Source organism: Leptopilina boulardi, unplaced genomic scaffold (assembly GCF_019393585.1).
Source record: "Leptopilina boulardi isolate dan_hultmark-lab unplaced genomic scaffold, ZJU_Lbou_2.1 LbouV2_405, whole genome shotgun sequence".
NCBI lineage: Eukaryota > Metazoa > Arthropoda > Insecta > Hymenoptera > Figitidae > Leptopilina > Leptopilina boulardi.
In genome coordinates, this window is record NW_026137980.1 from 335,268 (window position 1) to 360,815 (window position 25,548).

The 25,548-nt window shown below is 25.7% G+C and overlaps 2 protein-coding genes across 5 annotated transcripts in view; one reads left to right on the plus strand and one right to left on the minus strand.

Annotated features, from left to right (window-relative positions):
- LOC127289325 (speckle-type POZ protein-like) overlaps nt 1-25,548 on the minus strand; it is a 369,464-nt gene that overhangs the window by 120,927 nt on the left and 222,989 nt on the right. The gene's annotated exons all lie outside the window — the stretch shown is intronic.
- LOC127289317 (uncharacterized) overlaps nt 1-25,548 on the plus strand; it is an 85,814-nt gene that overhangs the window by 11,066 nt on the left and 49,200 nt on the right. For 2 of the 4 annotated variants that reach the window (XM_051317173.1, XM_051317175.1), the window contains 3 exons: nt 6,076-6,191; nt 7,671-7,907; nt 13,504-13,655. In XM_051317173.1, the coding sequence (XP_051173130.1) occupies nt 6,076-6,191; nt 7,671-7,907; nt 13,504-13,655 (505 nt within the window). The remainder of the gene's footprint in view (nt 1-6,075; nt 6,192-7,670; nt 7,908-13,503; nt 13,656-25,548) is intronic. The other 2 variants (XM_051317174.1, XM_051317176.1) reach the window with 2 other exon arrangements.

Consider the following 25,548-nt stretch of genomic DNA (forward strand, 5'->3'; position numbering starts at 1 on the left):
AAGTAAACGTAAATATTGTAATTTTAAAAACAGAAGATACCTTTATTAACCCCATGACTGTCGATAGCCCATATATGTCCACCAAAAAAAGTCGTGCCACCTTTGTGATTTTGGACACATCTGTCCACATTAGAAAAAAAATACTAAACATAATTAGAATTGAGTGTCAATGTGTATACTAAGATTTTTGGGGTATCTTAATCCGAATTTGAGGTCAGAATTAAAAAATTCAAAATGGCGGATCCAATATGGTGGAAAAATTTAAAATTTATTTGATTCATTCAAAATTCGGTACTCGGGGGTTTTTGGGGTCGCTGAATCCAAATTTGAGGTCAGATTTGGATTCAGCGACCCAAAAAAACCCTAAGTAACGGATTTTGAACGAATTGAATCAATTTTAAATTTTTTCCGGTATATTAAGTGGCCATATTGGGTCCGCCATTAAACATTTTTAAAATCTTACATCAAATTTAGATTTAGCCACCCAAAAAACCCCCCGAGTACCAAATTTTGAACAAATCGAATCAACTTTAAATTTTTCTGCCATATTGAGTAAACTATTTAAAATTTTAAAAATCTGACATTAAATTTGGATTCAGCGACCCCAAAAATCCCCGAGTACTGAATTTTGAACGAATCAAATTAATTTTTAATTTTTCCCCCATATTGGGTGGCCATATTGGGTCCGACATGTTGAATTTTTAAAATCTAATCTCAAAGTCGGATTCAGCGACCCCAAAAACCTTCAATATGATATAAAGTTTTTTTGGGCCCACAAACGATTTCTCTACTCGACTGCGAAGGGGTTAAACAAATATTTAAATATATTAAATTCCTTATTAATTTATTAAATCAAATTTATCACAATAATTTAAGGCCACAATGATAATAGCCAAGTAAATTACTTGAATCAAATAATTTTTATTTGATTCAAGTAATCCTTTTTTTAGTGTACTAAATTGCGTAAAAAACTATTAATATTATTTTTAAAAAAAGTATCAAGTTTCATAAAAAAAAATTACAATTTGTAGCGTTTACAGTTTGCACTAATATTAAAAATCTTAAAAAGCAATTCAATCAGTTTCATTTCATGTTTTAACCTGTTTAGACGTGTTTTATAGTGAGTGAAAATTTTGTTATTTTAGAAACAATATAGCTTCAGATAGTGCGTTGAAATGTTTTTGGGTTCAAAAAAACTTTTAATAAGAGTTTTGAATTTTTTTTTATTATTATATAGTATACTCTCTAAATCTGAATTAGTAAAAATGTTTACTAATTTCAATTAGTGACTCACTTTTTGCTTCTGAATTAGTAAAATTTTACTAATTATTAGTAACTTTTACTAACAATTAGTAAAATTTAACTAATTCTAAAGCAAAAAGTGAGTCACTAATTCAAATTAGTAAACATTTTTACTAATTCAGATTTAGAGAGTAAGTTTTTTTATGATTTGTTTAATATTTTGTCATGCGATTTCAAAAAATTAAAAATGCAAAAATTGTTTCACCTATTAAAAACCTCAAGTAATTTATATAAATGTAATTTAATTTAAAAATTAAATTTTCAAGATGTAGGTATTTTAAATTTTGGAATTGTAATTATTTTTATAACTGAGGTATAAAGGTTCTCTTAATAAGCCGAAGGTCATAAACAATGTGTATGGAAAATACAATAATTAAATCAGTTGCAATTCGTGTATTGACCTGTTTAGACATGATCTATGTGAACGTGAATATTGTAATTTGAAAAACAAAATATGCCTTTTTTAAACCTTTGAGGACCAAATTATTTCTTTAAAAATCATGATTTTTTAAATTTTTAAACAAGTTTTTAAAGTCAGGATATTGCAATAAACAACATTTAATAACATACATTTTTTATGTTATTTTATTTTATTTTATTTCAAGAATCGAATTTTTTTCAACTTTCTTTTATACAAGTTTTTCAGCAAAACTAATTAAGGTTTTTTGTTTCAAAATCAAAGTTTAGAATTGGACATTTATTATACTAAATGAAAAACATTTGTCTAATATATAGTTTTAAAAATTAAGGAACTTATGATTAACATAACAAAAATATGTTTATGTTGCCTGAAAGTAACATTTGTCCTCAAAGGGTTAAAAAAAAAATATTTCCTTTATTTTCTTTTTTTTAATATTTTTTTATTATTTTTTTATTTTTATGTTGTTGAATAGCTTCGGGAGTGCTTGAATCTTAAGTTGTGAACGAAGTAATATTTTAGAGTCATTAACATTTTTTTTGTCATTTCAGTAAATTTTTTGTTCCGGGAGTGTTTAAAATTCTTAAAATCTCGATGACTTAAATCTTCTAAAAAATGTATTTTTTTTTATTTAAACGCATGCGGTGTCGGTAGTGTTCCAAAATTTTTCAAATCAAATGTGTTTTCAGCAGATGTTGCAGGCTAAGGTTAGATATTTTTTTTTTTAAATAATAATTGTGATTTTCTAAAAGAATTAATTACACTTTATATTTAGAGTTCTTTTAGTAATATAAATTGTATTTCAAGAGTGTTCTACAAATAATTTTTTTTTGTTAGTACATATATTTTATGTCGATGTTTTACTTATAAAAGAAACCAATGGTTTAATTTTAAATTTTGTAATAAAAAATTTGTTAAAAAACGAATCGATTCAATTAATCTAAATAAAGATTAATTAAACAATAATTTTCTTTATCCTTGAGAAAATATAGTGAAGATTGAACGGTTTAGCAAAAAAAAATAATGTCTAAAATAATTTCATATTAAATCAGAAAGAAATTCTTTAAATAAAAAAAATGATATAAAAAAATTTTAATTATCATTCTAAAAACTTTTTTCATAAATATTAAAATTCAGTTCTACTAATTAAATATATAACATTTTCCGATGTTCTCTTTCAATGTATTCGTATATATATATATATATATATATATATATATATGATTTGTGGTTATATCGATTTCCTTTATTTCGGCAAAGTTCATTGACTCCTATTTTTCATATACAAATCATTTCAATTATTTATAACTAGTCTCAGTATCTCAATTAAATTCATGCTAAAAATATCATTAAAAGAAAAAAATTTCTTTAATTCAAAACATTTCAAAATTTCTTTTTTGTATAAAAGCACAGTGGTCTGAAACCCGGATTTAGCTGGACAAAACCTCAAAAAAAAAAGTTTAAAAAATGCTATTTTTACTTGAAGATTAGTTAGTTGGGTACTTGATGCATTTAGTTATAAAAGGACAGATCACTAAACTGCATACTTTCGTTGTAACAGAACGTCAAAGTTGTCATGTCAGCACAACTGGAAAAACTGTATAAAGCACAGAAAAATTGACTTCTGTTAAAGGGTCCATTACTTTTGTCTGGAATTTTTTTTGGCATTTGTGTAAAATGGAGGTTGTTACTAGAAGTATATACTTAACGAATTTCTATTTTAAGCAGATTTAATTGGTTTTAATAATTATTTTTAATACTTCCAAGAATTAAGATAAGATCGATGCAAGCGATAAATTATTTTATCGTAATATTTCAAAAAGTTTTTTGCTCCATGGTTCTCCGCTTTCTACCCTTGATAAAAATGAAGGAAAATAGTTACAGAATCATATAAAAGCAAGTTTGGCTGCTACTTTTTGCAACTTTGTTCTGAAACTTCAATTGAGTGACACAAAATGGAGGAAAACGCTTAAAAAATGCAAAAATGTGTACAAACATTCCATAATAAATTTAAAGACTAACATTGATTACTGTTTAAGAGTTATTAGAGTCAATAATTACAAATCTAAAGTCAGTTTTCAAAAATTCAAAATGGCGGATCCAATATGGCGGACAGAAAGTTTAAAAAGTAAACGGACTTTAATAAAACACGGTATTTGAAAGTTTATTGGGTCGCTGATTACGAATCTGAGATCAGTTTTCAAAAATTCAAAATGGCGGATCCAATATGTCGGACAGTAAATTTAAAAAATTAATGTTCACTTATAAAATAATTGTTCGAAACAATTTTGCTATATTAAATCTAATCTTTGGAAATTGTTAAAATTTTATTTGGGAATAGTAATTAATGACACTAAAGATTTTTAAAATTAAAGTCTTATAAAAATTAATAACAACTGTCCGCTATTTAAAGTTTTCGAAAATTACATAAAATTTTCATTAACTGACTTCAAAAAAATTTAACAAATAAAAGCTTTAATGATATATATTTTAACTCTTTATATTTTTTAAAAGTTAAAATTTATTAATTATCCATAACTATTATTAAAATCATTTTATTTTAATTTTTAACTATTTTTTGTAAATTTTTCAAAATTATACGTATTTCTCTAAATTAAAAATTATTTTTTGAATAATATGCTATGAGAGGTAGTTTGTGACAAATAAGTAGTCATTCATTTGTTTTTTTTTTTTATTTACACGGCTTTAATTCAATAATTTTTTTATATTACTGTCAGACAAATTAGATCCGCCATTTTGAATTTTTAAAAACTGACCTCAGATTCGTAATCAGCGACCCAAAAAACCTTCAAGTACCGTGTTTCATAAAAATCCGTTAATTTTTAAAACTTTTTGTCCGCCATTTTGGATTTTTAAAAACTGATCTCGGATTCGTAATCAGCGACCCAAAAAACCTCCAAGTACCTTGTTTCATTAAAATCCGTTAACTTTTTAAACCTTCCGTCCGCCATATTGGATCCGCCATTTTGAATTTTTAAAAACTGACCTCAGATTCGTAATCAGCGACCTAATAAACTCCCGAGTAACAAGTTTCATAAGAATTCATCGAAGCAATTTGGAGAAAACAGTTTTGTCCAGCTAGATTCGGGTTTCAGGCCACTGTGAAAAGCAAAGAAATTATTTTTTAATTCAAACAAATTTTATCTTTTATTCAAAAAATGATTTTAAAATAACGATTTCTTTGTTTCAAAGACATTTTTTTTAGTGCATTTAAATTAGAATGCACGGAAAAAAAAGATTTTGTGTTTGCAACAAATTGGTTTGGTTAGGCAATTTTGGTTCTTGTAACGAAATTTTAGTTGGCTGAAACAAAGTCGTAGAGTTATCGCAACCAAACATTTGGTTAAGCCAACAAAATTATTTGGTTCAACATTTTTAAATTCCAACCAAAATTTGGTTACGACAAGAAAATAATTTGGTTAACACAACAAAATAGTTTGGTATAAAAAACCAAATAATCGTTTGTTGTCCTAACCAAAATTTGGTTACGACAACCAAATAATTTAATTCGCTCTCAGCTCGTACCTTAAGAGAACAATTAGTTTAAATCTCTCACAAAGATGGTGGTAGTCCAATGGTCAGAGCTTCCGACTCGCAGTTTAAAATCAGAGGTTCGATCCCAGGAGATGAGATTTTTTAAAGTCCACAAATATTTCAATTGGATAAATATAAATTAAACGTTAAATTGATAATAAATAAATGATGAAATAAATAAAAAAGATAAAATGAATAGAAATGAGGTAGAATTAAATCTTTAATTTTACAAAAAAAAAACTGTTGGTTTGATCAACTAAACATTTTTGTTGACCTGAAAAAAAAATTTGGTTGACCTAACCAAATATTCTTATGCCAACAAAAAACACTCAAAATTTTTTTGGTTGACTCAAACAAATAGTTTTGTTGCTTAAATACCACCAAATTGTTTTGTTGGCCCAACCAAATTTTGGTTACTCTGACTAAACATTTTTTTTCAATAATATTTTGTATATTTTTCATAAACAAATGGTCTCGTTATTTTTATTATTTTTGAATAATCTTTCTTGTTTTGTTATTGTTCCATTTCTTCATTTTTCCTAGGTACGCTACTATACCTACTATAATCTCTGAGAGTTCTTTTCTTTTGGAAAGAACAATAAAAAAAGAAGCCACTTGTTAAAATTTTTTTTTTTTGAAGACTTCCTTGTGCTTCACTACAATGTGTGTATAGATATATATATATTCCCCTCGGGACTAAAACTTTTGATACTATATTAGCTGAGACATTGTCATAGTCGTCTTAACGTTTATCTTAAAATGGACAGCACTATTCAGAGATAGGTATTTTTCTTTTTTAGATTGGAATTCTGCCTTGTTCATCATTCTCAATGGAACAAAGGAAGAACATTTGGCTATGCTTGATGGTGGCATCATACAGAAATTACTCGAGGAAAAGTGGAAGACTTTCGCTCGGGTAAGAATACATATATATATTTTTTTTATCACGGCACTTTGTTCCCCTGATTATTATTTATAATATGCTGTGGAACTTGCAAACATAAACTCTTTTAAGATGTTTTCCAGTCGACTTTGTGTGTGTGTGTGTGTGTTTTATAGCTAAATTTAATGACAACCGACATTTGCGATAAGTCGCATTTAACGTTCAGTGATACAAAATGTTGATTTTCCAAGATAAATATGTTTTTTTCCAATTCAATAATACGTTTTCTTTTGGAAAATTCATTTTTTAGAATTTTTTTTTCAAATATTCTGGTAATCTAAATTTTTACAATACAATTTTTTTTAATGTGTATATAATTTTATGTGACAATAACAAATGTTTTTGATAAATACTGATGATTCTTAATTAATTGCGTTTGTCAAGAAGGAAATCTGTATTATCGACTGCCGGTACATTGGAACAGTAGATATCGTGACTTTATTAATAGCGTCTGACTTTTAGGTAGCATGACTGCCGTAAAGTTAATTGAACCTCTGGATCGTAGAAGGGCACACGCTCCATTTAAAATACATTGCGCGTATGCCCTTCTACGATCCGGCGGTTCAATTTTATATCGAAACAGTAGAAATCTACATTATCGACAGTTGGTAACCTATGTGCTTAGGTCCCATGACTGCCGTAAAGTTAATTTGATATCGAAACAGTAGAAATCTACATTATCGACCGTCGGTAACTTATCTGATGTCTATTTTGCCGACGGTCCTGTAGCTGCTTAACAGCACTGTCAGAACACATGGCTGCATCAAAGTTAATTTTGCCTCGTAACAGAAGAAATCTACATTATCGACACGGGTTAAATTAGCTGCGGTCTATTTTCCTGATGGTTTAGTAACTGTATTAACAGCATGTGATTTTTAAGTCCAAATGACTACCGTAAAGTTAATTTTACATCGGCGTAGTAGAAATCTACATTGTTGACAGTCGGTCACTTATCTGTCTGTTTATTTTACCTACGGTTTTGTGACGGTATTAATAGCATGTGATTTTCGCACCTGACTGCTCTTTATTATAACACTTTAGATTTTTACACAAAATTCTAGTTCAAATTTATTCAGTATTTTAGGAGAATAGTAACAGATGTATAGCTTTAAAATTTGAAAATCTACACGATCTTAATCTTTATGTAGAAATCTGTAATGCCGACTGTTGATACACGTGTATTATCGATTGCTGGTACATTGCCGTTACAGAAATTTACATTATCATCGGTCGGTAATTTATTCTAATTTTTTTTCTATGGTTAAGTAAAAAAAAAAAATTTTTTGTATATTATGAACGTGTGAATCGAAGTTTGTTAGGAATATTTATATATTTTTATATCTTTTTTTAGGAATGATTTTTTTTTTGTTTTAGACAAAACACAAGTGTTTATATATATTTTATGTATAATACTTTGTGAAAGAAATTTAACAGAACTCTTTCATCTCTAAGTTGCAGTTTCTAAAACGTCTGATTATCCTGATCTTTCACTTGGCATCGTTGTCTCTGGCCGTTTATTTACGACCAGCGGAAATTGATGCTCAACTTCTCAAGTGGCCAGAGGAAATAACGGACGTGGGACGTACTATTGCCGAATGTATTACAGTCGTTGGCGTTTTGGGCTATATTCTGGTTCAGTTGGGTGGTGAAATAGTCAACGTTGGACTTCCTTCTTTCTTAAAACAGCTAGTATACAATCCACACCTACGCTTGAGATGTTTTTAAATCGCTTTTCGTTTTCTCCAATATATACTTTATTCACTACTCTTTTTATTTTTGCACACACACAAAGTCTATATACACTGGTATTTGTATTTCACACCTATATTATATATATTTCTGAGAGAAAAGTTTAGTTTTTCTTATAAATTTATTGAATTATTTTTTGTTTATAAATATAGAAACAATTGTGGGTATAAATTTTATTAATATACACTAAAGATATATGAACTTTCGGAACGTTTCTTAAAAATTTTTTCTATGGATTTTTTTTTTTTTTTACAGAATATACTGATCAATTTTTTTGTTTTGTATTTTCCTTGTCGTTAAGGGGTTTTGTAACTTTTTTAGGCCTAAAAATGAAGGTTTTTAAAAAAATTTTTGCTTATAAGTTTTAAAATATAATTCATAAAAAGTGTTTACATGTTATTGGGTATGTAATAAACTGTTGAAAAAAAATTTTGTGATCTTAAAAGATAAAAATATCTTCTCCCTACAGAGGGCGTTTTGTGCACTGGTAAAAAAAACTTTCAGTAATGGCTGCAACAGTAGCTCATCGCAGAATCATCTAAAATCAAAAAACCAAATATGATTTTAAAATAGATGACTTTCCGCAGGTACTGAACCTCGAGTTACTCAAAAATATCATAAATGAAAAAAGTGGCAAGCTTTTGAATTCAAAAATCTGAAAAAACAACATTTTTTTTAGATTAAATAATTCACAAAAACTGTAATAATAAATATTATTAGTATATCAAAGGTTCAGTACCTCCACAAACTTCCAAAGAATCGAGTGCAACAAGAATTTTTGAAATCGGTCAAACGGTTTTCGAGTTATGCTTGCAGCCATTTTTAAAAATAGCGTTTTGATGTTAGAAGGTTAAAATTTTTCTAGCAAAAGTAACCAAAGCAGCTTGAAATTCGTTACTTGAGGGTTCTCGGGGTCGCTGATTACGAATACGATATCAGATTTCAAAAATTCAAAATGGCGGATCCAATATGGCGGACGAAAAAATTAAATTTAAACGAATTTACTTGAAACTTACTACCCGGGGGTTTTTGGGGTCACTGATATCGAACATGATATCAGATTTCAAAAATTCAAACTTTTTTATAACAATAAAAACTATTCACTTACAGCTGCATTAATCTGCTATTCCTGGTTCATAGAGAAGTTCGGAAGCTGCTTCAGTGACCCCGAAAAACCCCGAGTAACAAGTTTCAAGCCAATTCGCTCATTTTTTGAAAATTTTTTTTTATTTGCCGCCATATTGGATCCGCCATTTTGAACTTTGAAAATTTGATGTGAAATTCGTATTTAGTGACCCTAAAAACTCCCGAATAAAAATTTTCCAGCCCATTTGGGTACTTTTAAAAATTTTTTTTTATATTAACCGCCATATTGGCTCCGCCATCTTGAATTTCAAAGGGTGACCATATGCACTTGAAAGTAGACATAATAAGCTAAATTTTAAGTATACTTACGAATTTTTTCATCAAATCCATTTTTCGACAAAGATGGGTCTCTGAGTGACGTACTAGGACCCATATATATAATACGTATTTTGTTAAATAACTTTTGTTTTTGAGCAAATAACAATCTAATATTTTAAGCACATATTCTTGACATATTTTGCTATCAAAAAATGAAAGAAAAAAAAAATTCGTTTTTTTGGACCCAAAAAAGTTACAAAACCCCTTAAAGTAATTTGGAGACGAATTTTTAATTTTTATTATAAAAATAAATGGAAAATATTTTTTTTTGGTATTAAAATTTATTATACTTTATTCAGTGATACCTACAGTAACTTTTTTTTCTGTTTTCACAATTTACTATTTCAATATTGCAAATTTTTCTCCTTATCTTACGTGAGAATATTTTATATATTTAAGGAAATCTATAAACATAAATTTATAATGAATATTTAAAATGTATATATGTATAAATTTCACAATATTATATACTTTTACTCATTTTTCACTTAATTAATTATTGATAATTATTTTACAAGATTTATTACGGATAATATTTTCATTTATTTTTTTAACATCTTACTATCTTTAAAATAGCTTTATATAGTCTATATAGCAGCCAGTATTATTTAATAACGCAATTTTTTTTTGTTTTTTTTTTTATTAATATTTATTTTCTTTTTGTCTAGATGAAAGTATAATAAATATTTTTTAATTCATCTTATTTGTTTTAAGATTTTTACTTTAAAAAAAAAAGAAAAACATAAATTTCTAATGCAAATGTTATGATCGAGAAAATCACTTAAATTATTCTAATTAACAAACATTTCAGATTTAAGAAAAATTAGGTATATCTCATAGTATATTTATTGTTAATAATATTTTAATGAATAATTAATTCAATATTGAATTATATAATTTTATTAGCAAATATTTATATCGGAAAGATTTCAAGGAAATTCAATTAATTTTATGTAATTTAAATTTTTTATTTTATGTTATTTTAAAACTGATTATAAATTTTGATCGAAATAAATTATTTTATTTATATGAAAAACAAATAAAATACTTTAATATATAGTGTGCAATTATTGATTAATTACATATATATAAATAAATAAAATAATATAAATATGTAAATAAATCAAACTTTTTTCTCAGTTGTAAAATAATATTATGTGTGAAAAATTTTAATAATTCCATTTTAATTTAGAATATTTATTTAAAAATTTATAATAAATATTTTAAAATTAAAAATAATTATTAATTTTGAATATGATTCTAAAAGAATTCACTTCAATTTAGAGGATTTTCACTCGTAATTTATTTCTATCCTCTGATAATAATCACGAAATCTAGACGTCTGACGACAATCTGTTTACTCTACTGAAATCTCCATTTAACTAAAACTGCTATCAACACACAGTTATTTAGGAAAGGGAGCCAAGTGACTTTCGAATCTTATTATTTATTTTTTAAAGTATAATTGAAAATTATTATTTTTTTATTTTTATTTTCATGCACTGCCTTCTATATGTTAAATTTTTTAAAAAAATTTGAACGATACATATATTTTAAAATCAGTTATATATGGGGCAAAATTTTTGCAGTGATTCAACTAAAAAAAATAATTTTTCAAATTAGGTCAAAACTGGCACAAACATTAAAAAAAAAAATATAATCATCGATTCAAGAAAAATATTTACATGTCCGTATTTGATCCACTAATTTTCTTAATATTCAAAAAAATTTACTTCAAACTAGTAAAATTTAGGACGCATGATTATGTTCTAAACATCATTAGTTAGAATTTTCAATTTATACAATTTCATTTGTCATAATTATTTTTGAGCTGAATTTTTATTTTTTCGAATTTTCATTTAATATAATAGGCATTTTAAAAAATTTTTATTGGGTAGAATTTCATTGCAATGAATTTTCTTTCAGATGAATTTTCATTTGTTTTTCATCAATTTAAAAAAAAAATAATATTTTAAAATATTTTAATCGACTAATTCTTATAGAAATTCTTTATTAATATCAAAATACATGTTTTTGCATTAAGAAAAAAATTTAAATAAAGTTTTTTTTTTTTGATAAATCATTTAAAATCACTATTAAAAAAGTTAAAAATCAAGATAATTTTAATTTCCTTTCATAGATTTTTTTCATTTTGGTCTTAAGGCCAGGTCCAAGTGAGGCAGCGCCATCTACACTGATACTAAAATTTTGGAAAATTTTCAACAGCCTTTTCTTGAAAACAAGAAGGTAAAATGCTTTTTCCTTTATGGATAATTGATTATTGGCAGGATATTCACCAGCTAAAACTTTTTTTGAGTTAAAATAATGAAAAAAATTTCATGTCAATAAATTAAATATGAGCACTTTTTTCACAAAAACTGTAACAGTACTTTCTCAGAAATTACAATCAAAAATGCAATTTCCATTTGAAAAATTAATAAACGCTAAAAAATACACGACCTAAGATTTACCAATCACGAAAATAACAAAAAAAAATTTTATTAAATATTTAACATATTGATACTGCTTTATACTGATTGTGACAGCCCTTTGGTAGATTATGTATTTCAGGTGGTTAGCAACAGCGCCAATCTCCTCCTTTCGGCAAAATCGCGAAACGTCTGGTGACATATATAACCTGCCAAACGGCTGTCATAATGAGTAAAATATGTTATGTTAAAATACTTTTTTTTTTGTTATTTTCGTGATTGGTAAATCTTAGGTCGTGTATTTTTTAGCGTTTATTAATTTTCCAAATGGAAATTGCATTTTTGATTGTAATTTCTGAGAAAGTACTGTTACAGTTTTTGTGAAAAAAATGCTCATATTTAATTTATTGACATGAAATTTTTTTTATTATTTTAACTCAAAAAAAGGTTTAGCTGGTATATATCTTGCCAATAATCAATTATCCATAAAGGAAAAAGCATTTTACCTTCTTGTTTTCAAGAAAAGGCTGTTGAAAATTTTCCAAAATTTTAGTTTCAATGTAGATGGCGCTGCCTCACTTGGACCTGGCCTTAAAATAACCAGAAGAACTCCCCAAAGAATATCCAAAAGAAAATGGCGATGTTCATTAACTTTTGGGTTGAACTTTATCCAAGCTCACCGTGATACGTGTTTATTTGTGAAAATCCTGTTTTTTCTAAAATGTCTCAGTTCTGTTTAAAACACTGTTTCAGATATTAACTGTTTTAAATATTTATTTCTGTCCAAAAAATTTTTTTGGTATTGCTTTAAAGTGTTTTGAGGTGCTTTTATCCAATGAAATTAAAAAAAACCCAAATTTAATGTCTGTTTTTGATTATTTTTCGTAAAAAGAATTTTGATAACTATCCTTGTCCCACTAGTGAGGCGAGGATAGTAAAATTTTTTTTTTTAAATTTTCCGCTAATATCTCGAAGGCATTACAATCCACAGTAAAATAATGTATTAAAAAATTGTAGCTAAATAAACAGGCTTTCGAACGGTACTATTCTTTTTCCGATGCCTGTTGAATTTTAGCTATACTAGATCCAAAAATGTCTTACCTAACTATCCTTACTCCATCCTCCCCTACTAATTCGAACAAATAAAAATTAGGCTCAAAAATAATAATTATGACAAATGAAATTCCATAAAATGAAAATTCTAACTACATAATGATTTTTAGAACATAATCATGCGTCCCTAAGAAATCAAAAATTTTTTATTGCCTCAACAAAATTTTGAATTTCTCAATCAAATTTTGGTTGACACAACAAAAATTTAAAAAAATGAATTTTTGTTGTCTTAGCATAAAGTTTTGTTTGGTATAACAAAAATTTTGTTGACACAACAGAAAAATGTTGATTGCTTAAATACCAATGAAACAGTTTATTGTCAAAACGTAATCCTTTTTTCAGTATGAAATTCTGTCAATTGAAAATTCTAACAAATTACATAATTTTAAAGTTTATTTTAATGCGTCTTTACTTTATACAAGTTTTTTTAATTTTTTATTCCTTCTATATTTTGGAGAATTAGATATATATTATTTATATTAAAAAAAAAAATAAATAAATATTGTTTTAAATTTTTTCTTTGTTTATAGAGTCATGAGCCAGCAAAATTTATATTTCTTATCAGCAACTTGTTGATACTGGCCTGCATTCCCTGTCGTTTGTCCGGGAATCGTCTTGCTGAAGATGCTATATTGATAGTAGCAGTTCCAGGTTCCTGGTTTCTATTGATGTTCTTTGCAGGGTAAGTTATTTGCTTTTGATACAAGAACAGTCATGATCAATTTCTCAATACACATACAAATGTATATACATAATATACATGTATGCATAGAAAGGAGAAATCGATTTTTGCTGTTCCAAATTTAACTTAAATTCGCAATTAATTGGAAAACTCTCAAATATGATTGATGTATTATAAATTATTAAATTAGTTTTTCAACTCTTATTTTTCAATGTATTTGAAAATGTGGGAGAGAAGAGAGGGGTTAAACTACTATCGAAAGGGGGTAAAATGGACAATGTGACTGTATATCGAAATTTTATGAATAATGAAAGCTTTCCAATTTTTTTTTTTTTTTTTTTAAATTACTATTTGATGACCCAAAAGGAGAAAATTTAATTTCATTATATAAAATAAAGATAATATTACACAGGAAAAACAAAGTGTTATTTTAACACTAGAATTGGTGTTAACATAACACGCAACAAATTTCACCCTAAATCTGGGTTAAATCTTATGGGTTTTAGCATTGGAGAAAATTACCCGCAACAAAAATAACACCATATTTTTTCTGTGCAATTGTGTTTCCAAATTTCGGAATAAGTTTCTTTAAAATTCCAAATTCGAAAATTCAATTCACGAAGCTGAAGTACACAACGTTTACCAACGAAATTTTTTTTTTTTTTAAAGTTGTATATTGATTCAAAAATTGTATACAAATACAAAAAATTTATGATGAGAAAAAAGATGCACCAGGAAATTGCGTACAAGATAGTAATTTGAAAAAAATTTATTTTTAAAAATTAATTTTTAAGGTACCAGAGGCCAACGAAAATCTATTAAATATTAATTATAAAAACACAGGCCTCGAATCAACTTAATGACACAAAAAGTCGTTTTAGTCGATTTATATTCCAAAAAAAAGTAGATTTGTTTTTTATTTTAACAAAAATATTTTACAGATTTTTAAATAAAAATTTTTTTTTAAACATAATCTTTTTCAAGAAATAATTAAATTTCAACAAATATTGTTAATTTTCAAACAATTCTTAAATTTTACAGAACTAAAAATAATTTATCAAACAATTTTTGGAAAACATTTTTTAAATTTAATTGAATTTTTAAAGATTTAAAATTGAGATTTTTGAAATTAATTGAAACTTTAAGTGATTTTTAATTAAAATTTTAGATGATTTCACTAAAAATTTATTAGAAAATGCGGACAAAATACATTAATTTGAAAATCATTTTTAATTAAAAAATGGTTTCAGATTGTTGAAATTTCAAAGAATATTATTAAAATAGTTAAAAATAATTGAATTTCCTTAGAGTTATAATTGAAATTATTAAATTTCAAAAAAAAAAAATTTTGGATGGAAAATTTTAGAAATAATTAAATTTTAGATGCTTTTAAACTCAAATTATTGAAAATTCAATTAATTTTGAATTCAAATTTTTGAGAAGAATTAAATTTTATTTGATTTTAAATTTGGAAAATAATTGAATTTCAGTTCATTTTGAATTGAAAATTTTGGGAAATAATTGAATTTTAATTGAAATTTTGGATAATAATTTAATTTAAGTTCATTTTTGATTGAAAATTTGGATAATTAATTTTGAATAGAAATTTTAGAAAATAATTGAATTTTATTTCATTTTAAATTGAAAACTTGGTGAATAATTAAATTTTAAATTGAAAATTTTGGATAATTATTGGATTTTTAATTGATTTTGAATTAAAATTTCGGGTAATAGGGTCATTTGGGGAAAATGTAAACAAGGGGTAAATGTAAACAGCAGATATTGCAGCTTAATTTACAGATTTAAAATTAAGTTCGACCCCAATATTTTATCCTCAGCTCACCTGCAACAGGTTCTGAGTATTGCCAATTTTTTTTTTCGACAATTGTCAAAGCCATACTCCAATTTGTCGCTTAATGCATGAAAGATTGAAAATCAAAGTTTTACTGTTTTAGTATTTTGTCTCGCATTTGAATAAAAATGAACTAAAAATTCAAACTAAAATTTCTAATTATTCCTTATGAATCCCTTAACAAAAGCTGACTTTGATTTTTTAATTTCGTCAATTCAGTTAATAGATAATTAAGTGTTTACATTTACCCCGAGAATTCGAAAACTCGGGGTAAATGTAAACAGAATTTCTGCTGCATTTTAAAAGAAAATAATTGAATAAATTTGCTTCTATTTCACAATTACATTATTTTGGCCCTGTAAAATTACATAAAAAACGAAATTGGATCTTCTTTTACATCTCCTTCGTGTTAGTCAGTTGAAGGTATAGACCTGCATAGTATTGCATAGTGCATTTACGTGTTTAAAATATAGGAAAGCGATTCTTCACGATTGGTGAATAAAACTCAGGTACGTAGGAATCCTAGAATAAGAGTGAGTGATTGATTGGTTGATTGATTGATGGATTGATTGGTTGATTGATTTGACGATTGATTTATGGATTGGTTGATTGAGTAATTGGTGGATTGATTGGTTGATTGGATAATTGATTTATAGATTGGTTGATTGAGTGGTTGATTGGTGGATTGCTTGATTGATTGACTGATTGATTGATTAATTGGTGGAATGAGTGGATGATTGGTTGATTAAGTGATTGATTGATTGGTGGATAGATTGGTTGCTTAGATGATTGATTTATAGATTGGTTGATTGAGTGATTGATTGGTGGATTGATTGAGTGATTGATTGGATGATTGATTTATTTTTAAAAATATTTTTAGGTTCATCCGCCATATTGGATCCGCCATTTTGAAAATTTTAAATTTGTCTTCAAATTCGTATTCAGTGACCTCAAAAATCCCCGAGTAGCGAGATTCAAGCAAATTTGATCAATTTTTAACAATATTTTTATGTTTGTCCGACATTTTGGATCCGCCTTTTTGAAATTTAAAAATTCGATTTTAGAATCTTATTCAGCAACCTTAAAAACTTATTTTCACCAAGTTGAATGAAAATCTATTAAAATTTATTGAAGTTATTCAAGTTTTTACATTACTAGTTTTGTTATGGTAATGATTGCTTATTTTATATGCTGCATATCAATCAATTGGTTCAATTATTTTACATTTACCAAGAATTTTTTTTCAGTTTTTACATCCCTTTACACAGTAGTATACTTGGGATAACTTTTTTCTTAAACCTCTTTAAACTACAGGGGTGTTTACATTTACCCCGAATTTTGGGAAAATTTCAAAATCTCGGGGTAAATGTAAACAGTCAGTTTTAAGCGATTCAAGTTGATCAATATTTTTTTGTACCTCATAAAATGTTTCTAGGGAAGTGAAGTAACAAGTTCATGCAGTAGAAAACCGGAAGTATTGCTTTTTAAAATAAAAAACTTACATTATTGTCGAAACTAAGCAAATCCGTTTACATTTACCCCAAATGACCCTACGTTTATTTAAAATTCAAATATATTTTATTTGGTTCAAATAAATCATTTTACATTCAAAAACCAATTTTATTAAAATCTTTTGAAAAAAAATTTAAGAATAAGCATTTTATTTAAAGCCGTACGGTACCAATGACAAATTTATTTACTTGTAACTAATATTATTTTAAATTACCATTAAAAATTTATTTTTCTTAATTAAAATAATTAAACATTTTTTTGTTTTGATGCAAATATATTGTGTATTTAGATCGAAAAAAGTACTATTTGCTGCAATTAAAGAGATTTTAGTTTCAATTAAAACAATTACTCATGTTGAATAATTGAATATTTGCTTCAAGAAAATTTTTAGTTATTTATAAAAAAAATATTTTATTCATGCAAATAAATATTTATTTGAATTAAAAAACTTGCAGCATTGAATAAATTAATTTTCATAATTGATTTAAAGCAATATTTATTAGCTTGAATTATTCCATTTATTTGATTTAAGTAATTTGTATTTGATACAAATTACTATTTATTTGATACGATAAAATAAAAAAAACTTAGATCTAGTAAATTTTATTTAATTCAAGTAATTCTTTTTGTCAGTGTACTAAATTTCATAAAAAACTATCAATATTATTAAAAAAAAAAATTTTGTACACCATCTTGGATCCGTAATTTTGAATTTTGAAAATCTGACTTCAGATTCGTAATCAGCGAATCTAAAAGCCCCTGATTACCAAATTTCATAAAAAAAATTACAATTTTTAGCGTTTACAGTTTGCACTAAGATTAAAAATCTCAATCCAATTCAATCAGTTGCAATTCATGTTTTCACCTGTTTAGATTTTTTGTCATATTTTTTATTATTATATAGTATAAGTTTTTTTATGATTTGTTTAATAATTTGTCATACACTGAAAAAAAATTATTTGATTCAAATACTCGATTACTTGACTATTATCAAATAAATATTTACTTGAAGCAAAAATTTTTTATTTAAATTAAATAAATTGTATTTGAACCAATAATTTTTTTATTTGAAACAAATACCATTTAATTGTGTCAAATAATAATTATTTGATACAAATAAATATTTATTTTATAATAGTCAAGTAATCGAGTATTTGAATCAAATAAATTTTTTTATCAGTGTACGATATTTTGGCAAATTAAAAATGCAAATTTTTTTTTACCTGTTAAAAACCTCAAGTAATTTATATAAAAATAATTTAATTCAAAATTATAATTTCGAAGTAGGTATTTTAAATTTTGAAATCGTAATTATTTTTATACATGAACATCCCAAACTGTATATTTACATTTAAGTACAAAGGTTCTCTTAATAAGCCGAAGGTCATAAACAATGTCGATGGAAAATTACATCAAAGACAATTAAATCAATTGCAGTTCGTGTATTGACCTGTTTTGACCTGATCAAAATATTTTTTGAATAATTTTCATTTTAAAAAAATATCGTGATTCATTTTGCATTGAAATTTATTATTATTATTAATGGTATTAGGAATTTAAATTTTACACAATAAAAATTTCTATTCAATATTAATTCAATATATGTGTCCTGACGCGGTGAAAGGGACCTTATGGTACAATAGCAAATTGTACTTTTGAATGTTCATAACAAAAAATGAATTGAACAAAATAATTTCTAATTTTTGGAAATCAAATTATTTGAGTTGCTCTTTCATTTCAAAAAAACTAGAAATTATTTGGTTCAATTCATTTTTTATTATGGACATTTAAAGTACAATTTGCTATTGGACCATAAGGTCCCTTTCACCGCGTCAGGACACATATTATGTATTTGATAATTTGGAATGCTGAGAACAAAAATCAATATTTAATAATTTTACATTTTTTTTTGTTTAGTTCACTGGAAAAAATTATTTTATTCAAATAATCATTTACATGCGACTATTATCGAATAAATATTTACTTGAACCAAATTTATTTTTGTTTTGAGTTAAATAATCTGTATTTGAACCAATAATTTCTTTTTTTTGTAACAAATACAATTTAATTGACTCAAACAATAATTATTTAATACAAATAAATATTTATTTGATAATAGTCATGTAATTGATTATTTGAATCCAATAAATTTTTTTCCAGTGTATATATACAGGGATTATGTTCTGGAACCCCTAAAAAAAATTTTTTATTCTCATTTTTTTTTGGTTTTTTAAACGAAAATAATGGAATTAAAAAAAAAATGTTAAAAAATTATATATATTTTTTTCTCCTGTCGTCGCTATATGTGCGTGACAATTAGCTGTTATATCGATTTTGGCTAGTGAGGTGCTAAAACGTGACAAAACCCAGGTCAGATGTAAGTAGGTCGTCTTTGAGACGAATTTCGACTAAGTCAATAGCGTTCGTGTATTGCTTAAGGCCTCTTCATCACCGCTTCCTAAATATCTGATTCAAAGAGAGAAACTTTTACTTAATATCCATATATATATAAATCATAAGAAAAGAAAATTAGTTCAAGGTAGGTCAAGAACTTTATCAAGATTCTCCAATAATTTCTAATCAAATGAAAAGACTCCTTATTCTTACAAGTCTAAAAAAAAAACGAATGAAATTCTTTAGTCATAAGACTTATGATTTTATAAAAAAAAAATTCCCGATCGACATTTGTTACTTGGAGGTTTTTAAGGTCGCTAATTACGAATCTGATGTTTTTTCTTTTTTTAATTTCAAATTGCGGATCAAATATGACAAAAGACATTTTAATAATTATGATCGGATTTGATTCAAATTAGTTTAATCCACGTGAAAAAGTTCCTGGAAATTGACCACTGAAAATTCTTGTGGAAATTCCTGTTGGAAATTTCGACAATTATTTTTTTCATATAACTTAGTATAAAAACTCAGTTTTTCAACATAACTGAATTAAAATTATTGTTTGTATAAGGAACAAAAACATTGCACTTAACTCCTTCACTGTGAGGAGCAAAATCTTAAATGTGGATCCAAAATGTTAAGAAACTTTTATACCAAGAACATTTTTAAAACTGTGTACACTTAGGTTTTTCGAGGTCGCTGATTACGAATCTGAAATCAGTTTTTAAAAATAAAAAATGACGGATCCAATATGGTAGACATATTTTTCTAAATTCTGCGGATTTGCTTGAAACTCGTTACTCGGGGGTTTTCAAAGTCGCTAATTATACGAATTTGATATTAGTAAATTCTATTGATTTTTAATCTTTCTGTCCGCCATTTTGAATTTTGAAAAACTAACATCAGTTTCGAATTCAGCGACCCCAAAAACCCCTGAGTAACAAGTTTTAAATAAAGTCTAATGATTTTTCATTTTCTTATCCTCCATATTGGATCCGCCATTTTGAATTTTGAGAAACTAACATGAGATTTGAATTCAGCGACTTTTAAAACCCCAAAAACCTCCCAAAATTAGTAACCCCCAAAAACAACCCCAGTGACGAGTTTCAAGCAAATTTCAAAATAGGTCTCTTTTGAGAAGACATAATGGATTTGGATTTTCGAATTCTTAATTTTTTTAACACACCTTTGGATTCAGCGTTCAAAATACCTTAAATAACGTCAGTGTGATGTATTTTTGCTAATTTTTATTTTTTTTTTTTAATTTTTTGTAAGTATGTGTATAGACGTATTTACCTCCAAGTGAAGGGGTTAAGAATAGTTTATAACTTAAAGTAGTTTTATTTGTAATATTTATGAAAGTTAACAAAACTTTTAGTTTAGGAATGGTTAGGTTAAGTTAGAAAAGAAATGGTTGTCAATTAAACAAGTTTCTATAACCTAAAATTTTTGTTTCTTTACTTTCATAAATAGTACAAATATAAAACGTTTTTAAATAATATAGTTTCCTTAAGTACAATGTGTTTGTTCATTACATTCATTACATAGCATTCTTTATGCTAAGTTATATGAAAAAAATTAGTTGAAATTTCCAACACGAATTTTCTCAAGAGTTTCCAGTGGTCAATTCCCGGGAATTTTTTTTAAGTGGGAAAGTATCAGATTCACAGTAAACTTGGTTGTATCTTTTTCTATTGCAACGTTTTGATGCACATAAGTTATATCAAAAAGAGATCGTTTTGTGTATCATTTTTAGAAATGATACACGAAACGGTCTCATTTTTTGATGCAAAAAATTTAATCAATTTATATCAATCATGACCGAATTGAATCGACTTAAAATTAAAGGAATTTTTTTCAGTTATTTTCGTAATAGTGTAATTGCGGAGACCATTTCACTATTTAATTTGAAAATGAAAATAACAGAAAATCAAAGACAATGTGCAATTCGATAATTAAAAAGTGACAGCTTATAAACATAACCTAAAATACATGAGAAAAAATTTGTCAATAAAATCAATATAGCCGAGCTTTTTAGAAGGTAGATGGCAGCACTCATCTTTTTTCTTTCTTTAAATTTTTTCTGAATCGTTTTTATAAAAAGCAAAACTCTTACTTGCTAAACGGAAATATTGGTCAAAAAGATGTATTATGTTATCAAAAAAAGTAATAGGGTCAACAGGGATAAATCCGAACGCTTTTAGTAAGTTTCAACAATAACATAAGTTTTTTCTATAAAAAAAAATACTTCCGGTATTCTGGTGCATGAAGTTGTTACTTTACTTCCATAGAACAATTTTATGGGGTAGCAAAAATTTTTGATAAATTACAATCGCAGGAATCTTAGCGTTCGTATTTACCTCGATACTTTGCAACTTTCCTAAAATACCGGGGTAAATACGAACGCCACTGTATTTCAGAAAAATCTTAGGGAAAATAAATTTAAAGTATTGCAATTGTTAAACTTATATAAAAACTCAAAAAAAAATACGATAATAAACCTATTATGTAATAATGCATCATATATAAATACAAAAATCAAACACGTTAAAAATTAAAATGCATTACACAATTAAAACCTTCAATAACTTTATCAAATCATAACGGATTTTTGCAAAACTTGGTACAGAAAGTATTTTGGAGTGATTGAATGTAAAAAAAAAAGTGAAAAAAAAATAAAAGTGAAATTTTTTAAATTCAAAATGGCGGACTTTCCTAAAACTTATTTTTAAAAATGATCAAATTTGCTAACTCCAAATTCGTAATCAGCGACCCTGAAACCCCCCGAGTAACAATTTTCGAGCGAATCCAATGAATTTTTTAATTCTCGTCCGCCATTTTGAATTTTGAAAAACTGACTTCAAATTGGTAATTAGCGACCCCAAAAACCGTAGAATACCAAATTTTATTAAGATCCTGAAAAACTTTTTTCAACAATCCATTTGGCAAAAAAATTGAAACACTCCTTTGAGAGAACAGAGATTAAGTTTCTGCTTATTAATTACTAACGAGGATACGTATAGAAAGAAAAACTTTTTTCTATGTACTTTTATAATTTTAAAATAATAGTGTAATGAAATAAAAACAATTTTGTGTGGCTCTGATGTAAAAAAAATTATTGAAAATACCGTTCGGATTTACCCCGGTTTTCCAATTTTCCTGGGTAAATACGAACGGTCTGATATTATTAATAAAATTTTACAGAAGGCAAAAATGAAAAATAGTTTCTGTTTTAGTTTTCATAACAAACAATTATAAATAATAAAATAAATTTTTAGCTTCTTTTTCTTCAAATACGAGACAAAATACTGAAAGAGTGTCATCTTTGATTTTCAATCTTTTTTGCAATACTCGTTATCTTTGTTTATGCTGTTGCTAATTAACAAACGAAAAATGGGATAATACTTAGAATCTCTTGAAAAGGATCTGAGGTAAAAATTCTCATATCGAACTTATTTTTTAAAATTTTAATTAAGCTGAAATAATTAGCGTTCGGATTTACCCCCCGTTCGGATTTACCCCGGCTGACCCTATTGTAATCAATAATATTGGTTTAAATCAGAAATTAATTATTTTCAACAATATTTTTAATAAAATAATTCATTATTTTTTGCAATATTTTTAATGGAAAATTAATTTTTTCACAAATATTTTTGATCAAATAATAAATATTTTTCACCAATAATGTTTCAGTTAAAAATTAATATTTTTCACCTTTTCTTTGATAAAAAAATTAATTTCTTTCACCAATATTTTTGATTAAAAAATCAATTTATTTCACCAATATTTTTGATTAAAAAAAATATTTATTATTTGATCAAAACTATTTAATCTAGCATTAAATTCGTAATCAATAACACTAAAAGATCTCGCGTATGTAACAATTTCAATCGAATTCTACCAATTTCAAAAAAAAAACTTTTTCTATATTAGATCCACAATTCTAAATTTTAAAATTCTAATGTCATATTCTTAATCAGCAACCCAAAAATCGTCGAATAAGTATAGTTTCAATTAAATTTAAATATGCACTGATTATATATATATATATATATATATATATATATGTATTCATAAATAGAATAGGAAATATTAAATTATTGAATTTAGAATAACGTTTTATCGGTATAAAATATTAAATTAATCATTTAAATCAGATGTCATTTATATTTGATTCTAATTATTATTTCTGTTTTCAAGTAACGAATGATAGTTAAGTCAAATAATTAAATTTAGGGCCTGAGAATCAAAATTAAATTTATAAAGTTGATAAATTATTCAAATTTCAAAATTTCAACACTTAATGATAATAATATATAATTGCAGATGGGTTAAAAATTCTTTTTTTACTTTGATCGTACAAACCGAGAATACATAAATATTTATAAATATTCATATTTACATAAAGAGATGTAAAATTGATAATTATTTTTAGTGGTTTAATATTTAAATATATAATATGCATATCACAAATGTCGCATGTCACATTTTGGATATCGTAGGTCTGAAGATATTATTTTAATACCAAATTTGATTAAAATAAGAGGCAATAATTTAATCTATCGAAGATTAAAATAAATCCATCCAATGATTAAAATTGCAAACTTTCGGAAAATTAATTTACACGGAGAAAAATGGAAAAACGAATAAAGTAATTTTTTCTTCTTTAAAAGTAAAACTGGAACTGTCCGCAGTTTCTGCGGATTTCTGTCAATTTTTACTCTAGAAATAGTAAAATGTACTATTTCCGGAATAATTTTTACTATTTCAGGAGAAAAATTTTTAAAAGTAATGCAAGTTTTAATTACGATGTTTTATTTTCTACATAAATAGATTATCTACAACTTCACCAAAAAATTTTTTGACAAAAATGTAACATTTTAAAAATATAATTAATTGTTTATAAAAAATGTACTTTTTAGTTAAATAAATAATCATATTTTCAAAATGGTGCATTTTTTTTACAAAATTTCTATTGGTGAAGTTGTAGATAATCTATTTATGTAAAAACTAAGCTATCCTAAACAAAAATTACATCAATTTTCAAAATTTGCATAATAGCAATATGAAATGAAGTTTGAATGTCTAAAAATGTGGGTAAATAAACAAATTTTAAGATTAAAAAATGTTTTCCTTGTAAATCGAAATTTTTTTTTATAATTAACCCTTAACTGGCACCATGGGTCCAGTAGACCCGGGTATTTTTTCGAGCTTAAATTAATTGAATGTGTAGCTTTTGAATATTTTTTATATTTTAATATATTAGTTTGACATATTCTTAATAATTTTGTAAGTTTTTTGATACAACTAATTCGATACAAAAGAATAAATTAGCTTCAAACATTAATAATTATAAATTTTTAATTTTAATCTGAAAAAGTCACATTTTATTCTGTAAAATAAATATTCTTTTTGAAAGTCCTGCAGTTGTGGTAATTTTTTCCTTAAAGAATAATACATCAAGAGTATAACCTTAAATTTTGAAGTCATAATATTAAAATTTAAATAACTCATGAATTTTTAAGTAAAAACACGCAATTTTTCGTTTTTATTTTTCTCAATTTTTTTTAACTAACTTAAAATAAATTAATCCCTGTAAAACTAATGAATTTTTAAAAAACACATCACAAGCTACCTTTGATTAAAATTTTGGACAAAAATATTCAATATCGGCTGTACAATACACGTTTAAATACGTCGGGTCCAGCAGACCCATTGTGCCCTTTACGTTTGAACGCGGAATTGTGCCATTTAAGGGTTAACAAAATTTTTATTATCCATAATAACACAGTGGTACAAAACACGTTTTATATTTATTTCCCTGCATATTGAATTCAATTTCAAAAACAATATTTGTTTTTACATGAAAAACTCATGACAACAGCGTTTTATTTGTACCAATGTGATACCGTCAATAGAATTCGGGTCTTTTTGGACCGTCTTCGGTACTAATGTAAAACGTTTTTATTTAATTTAGTGCTTATTTTTCACTAAAAATTTTTTTTATATAAATCGGACCTAATCTATCCATTAAAATTTTCAAAAAAACTTTTGATAAAAACTCCCCTATTGTAGTTAAAAGTGTAAAACGGTCTCTGAAATTCTTTAGTAAAGAGAGACCTTCAATTTTTTTTA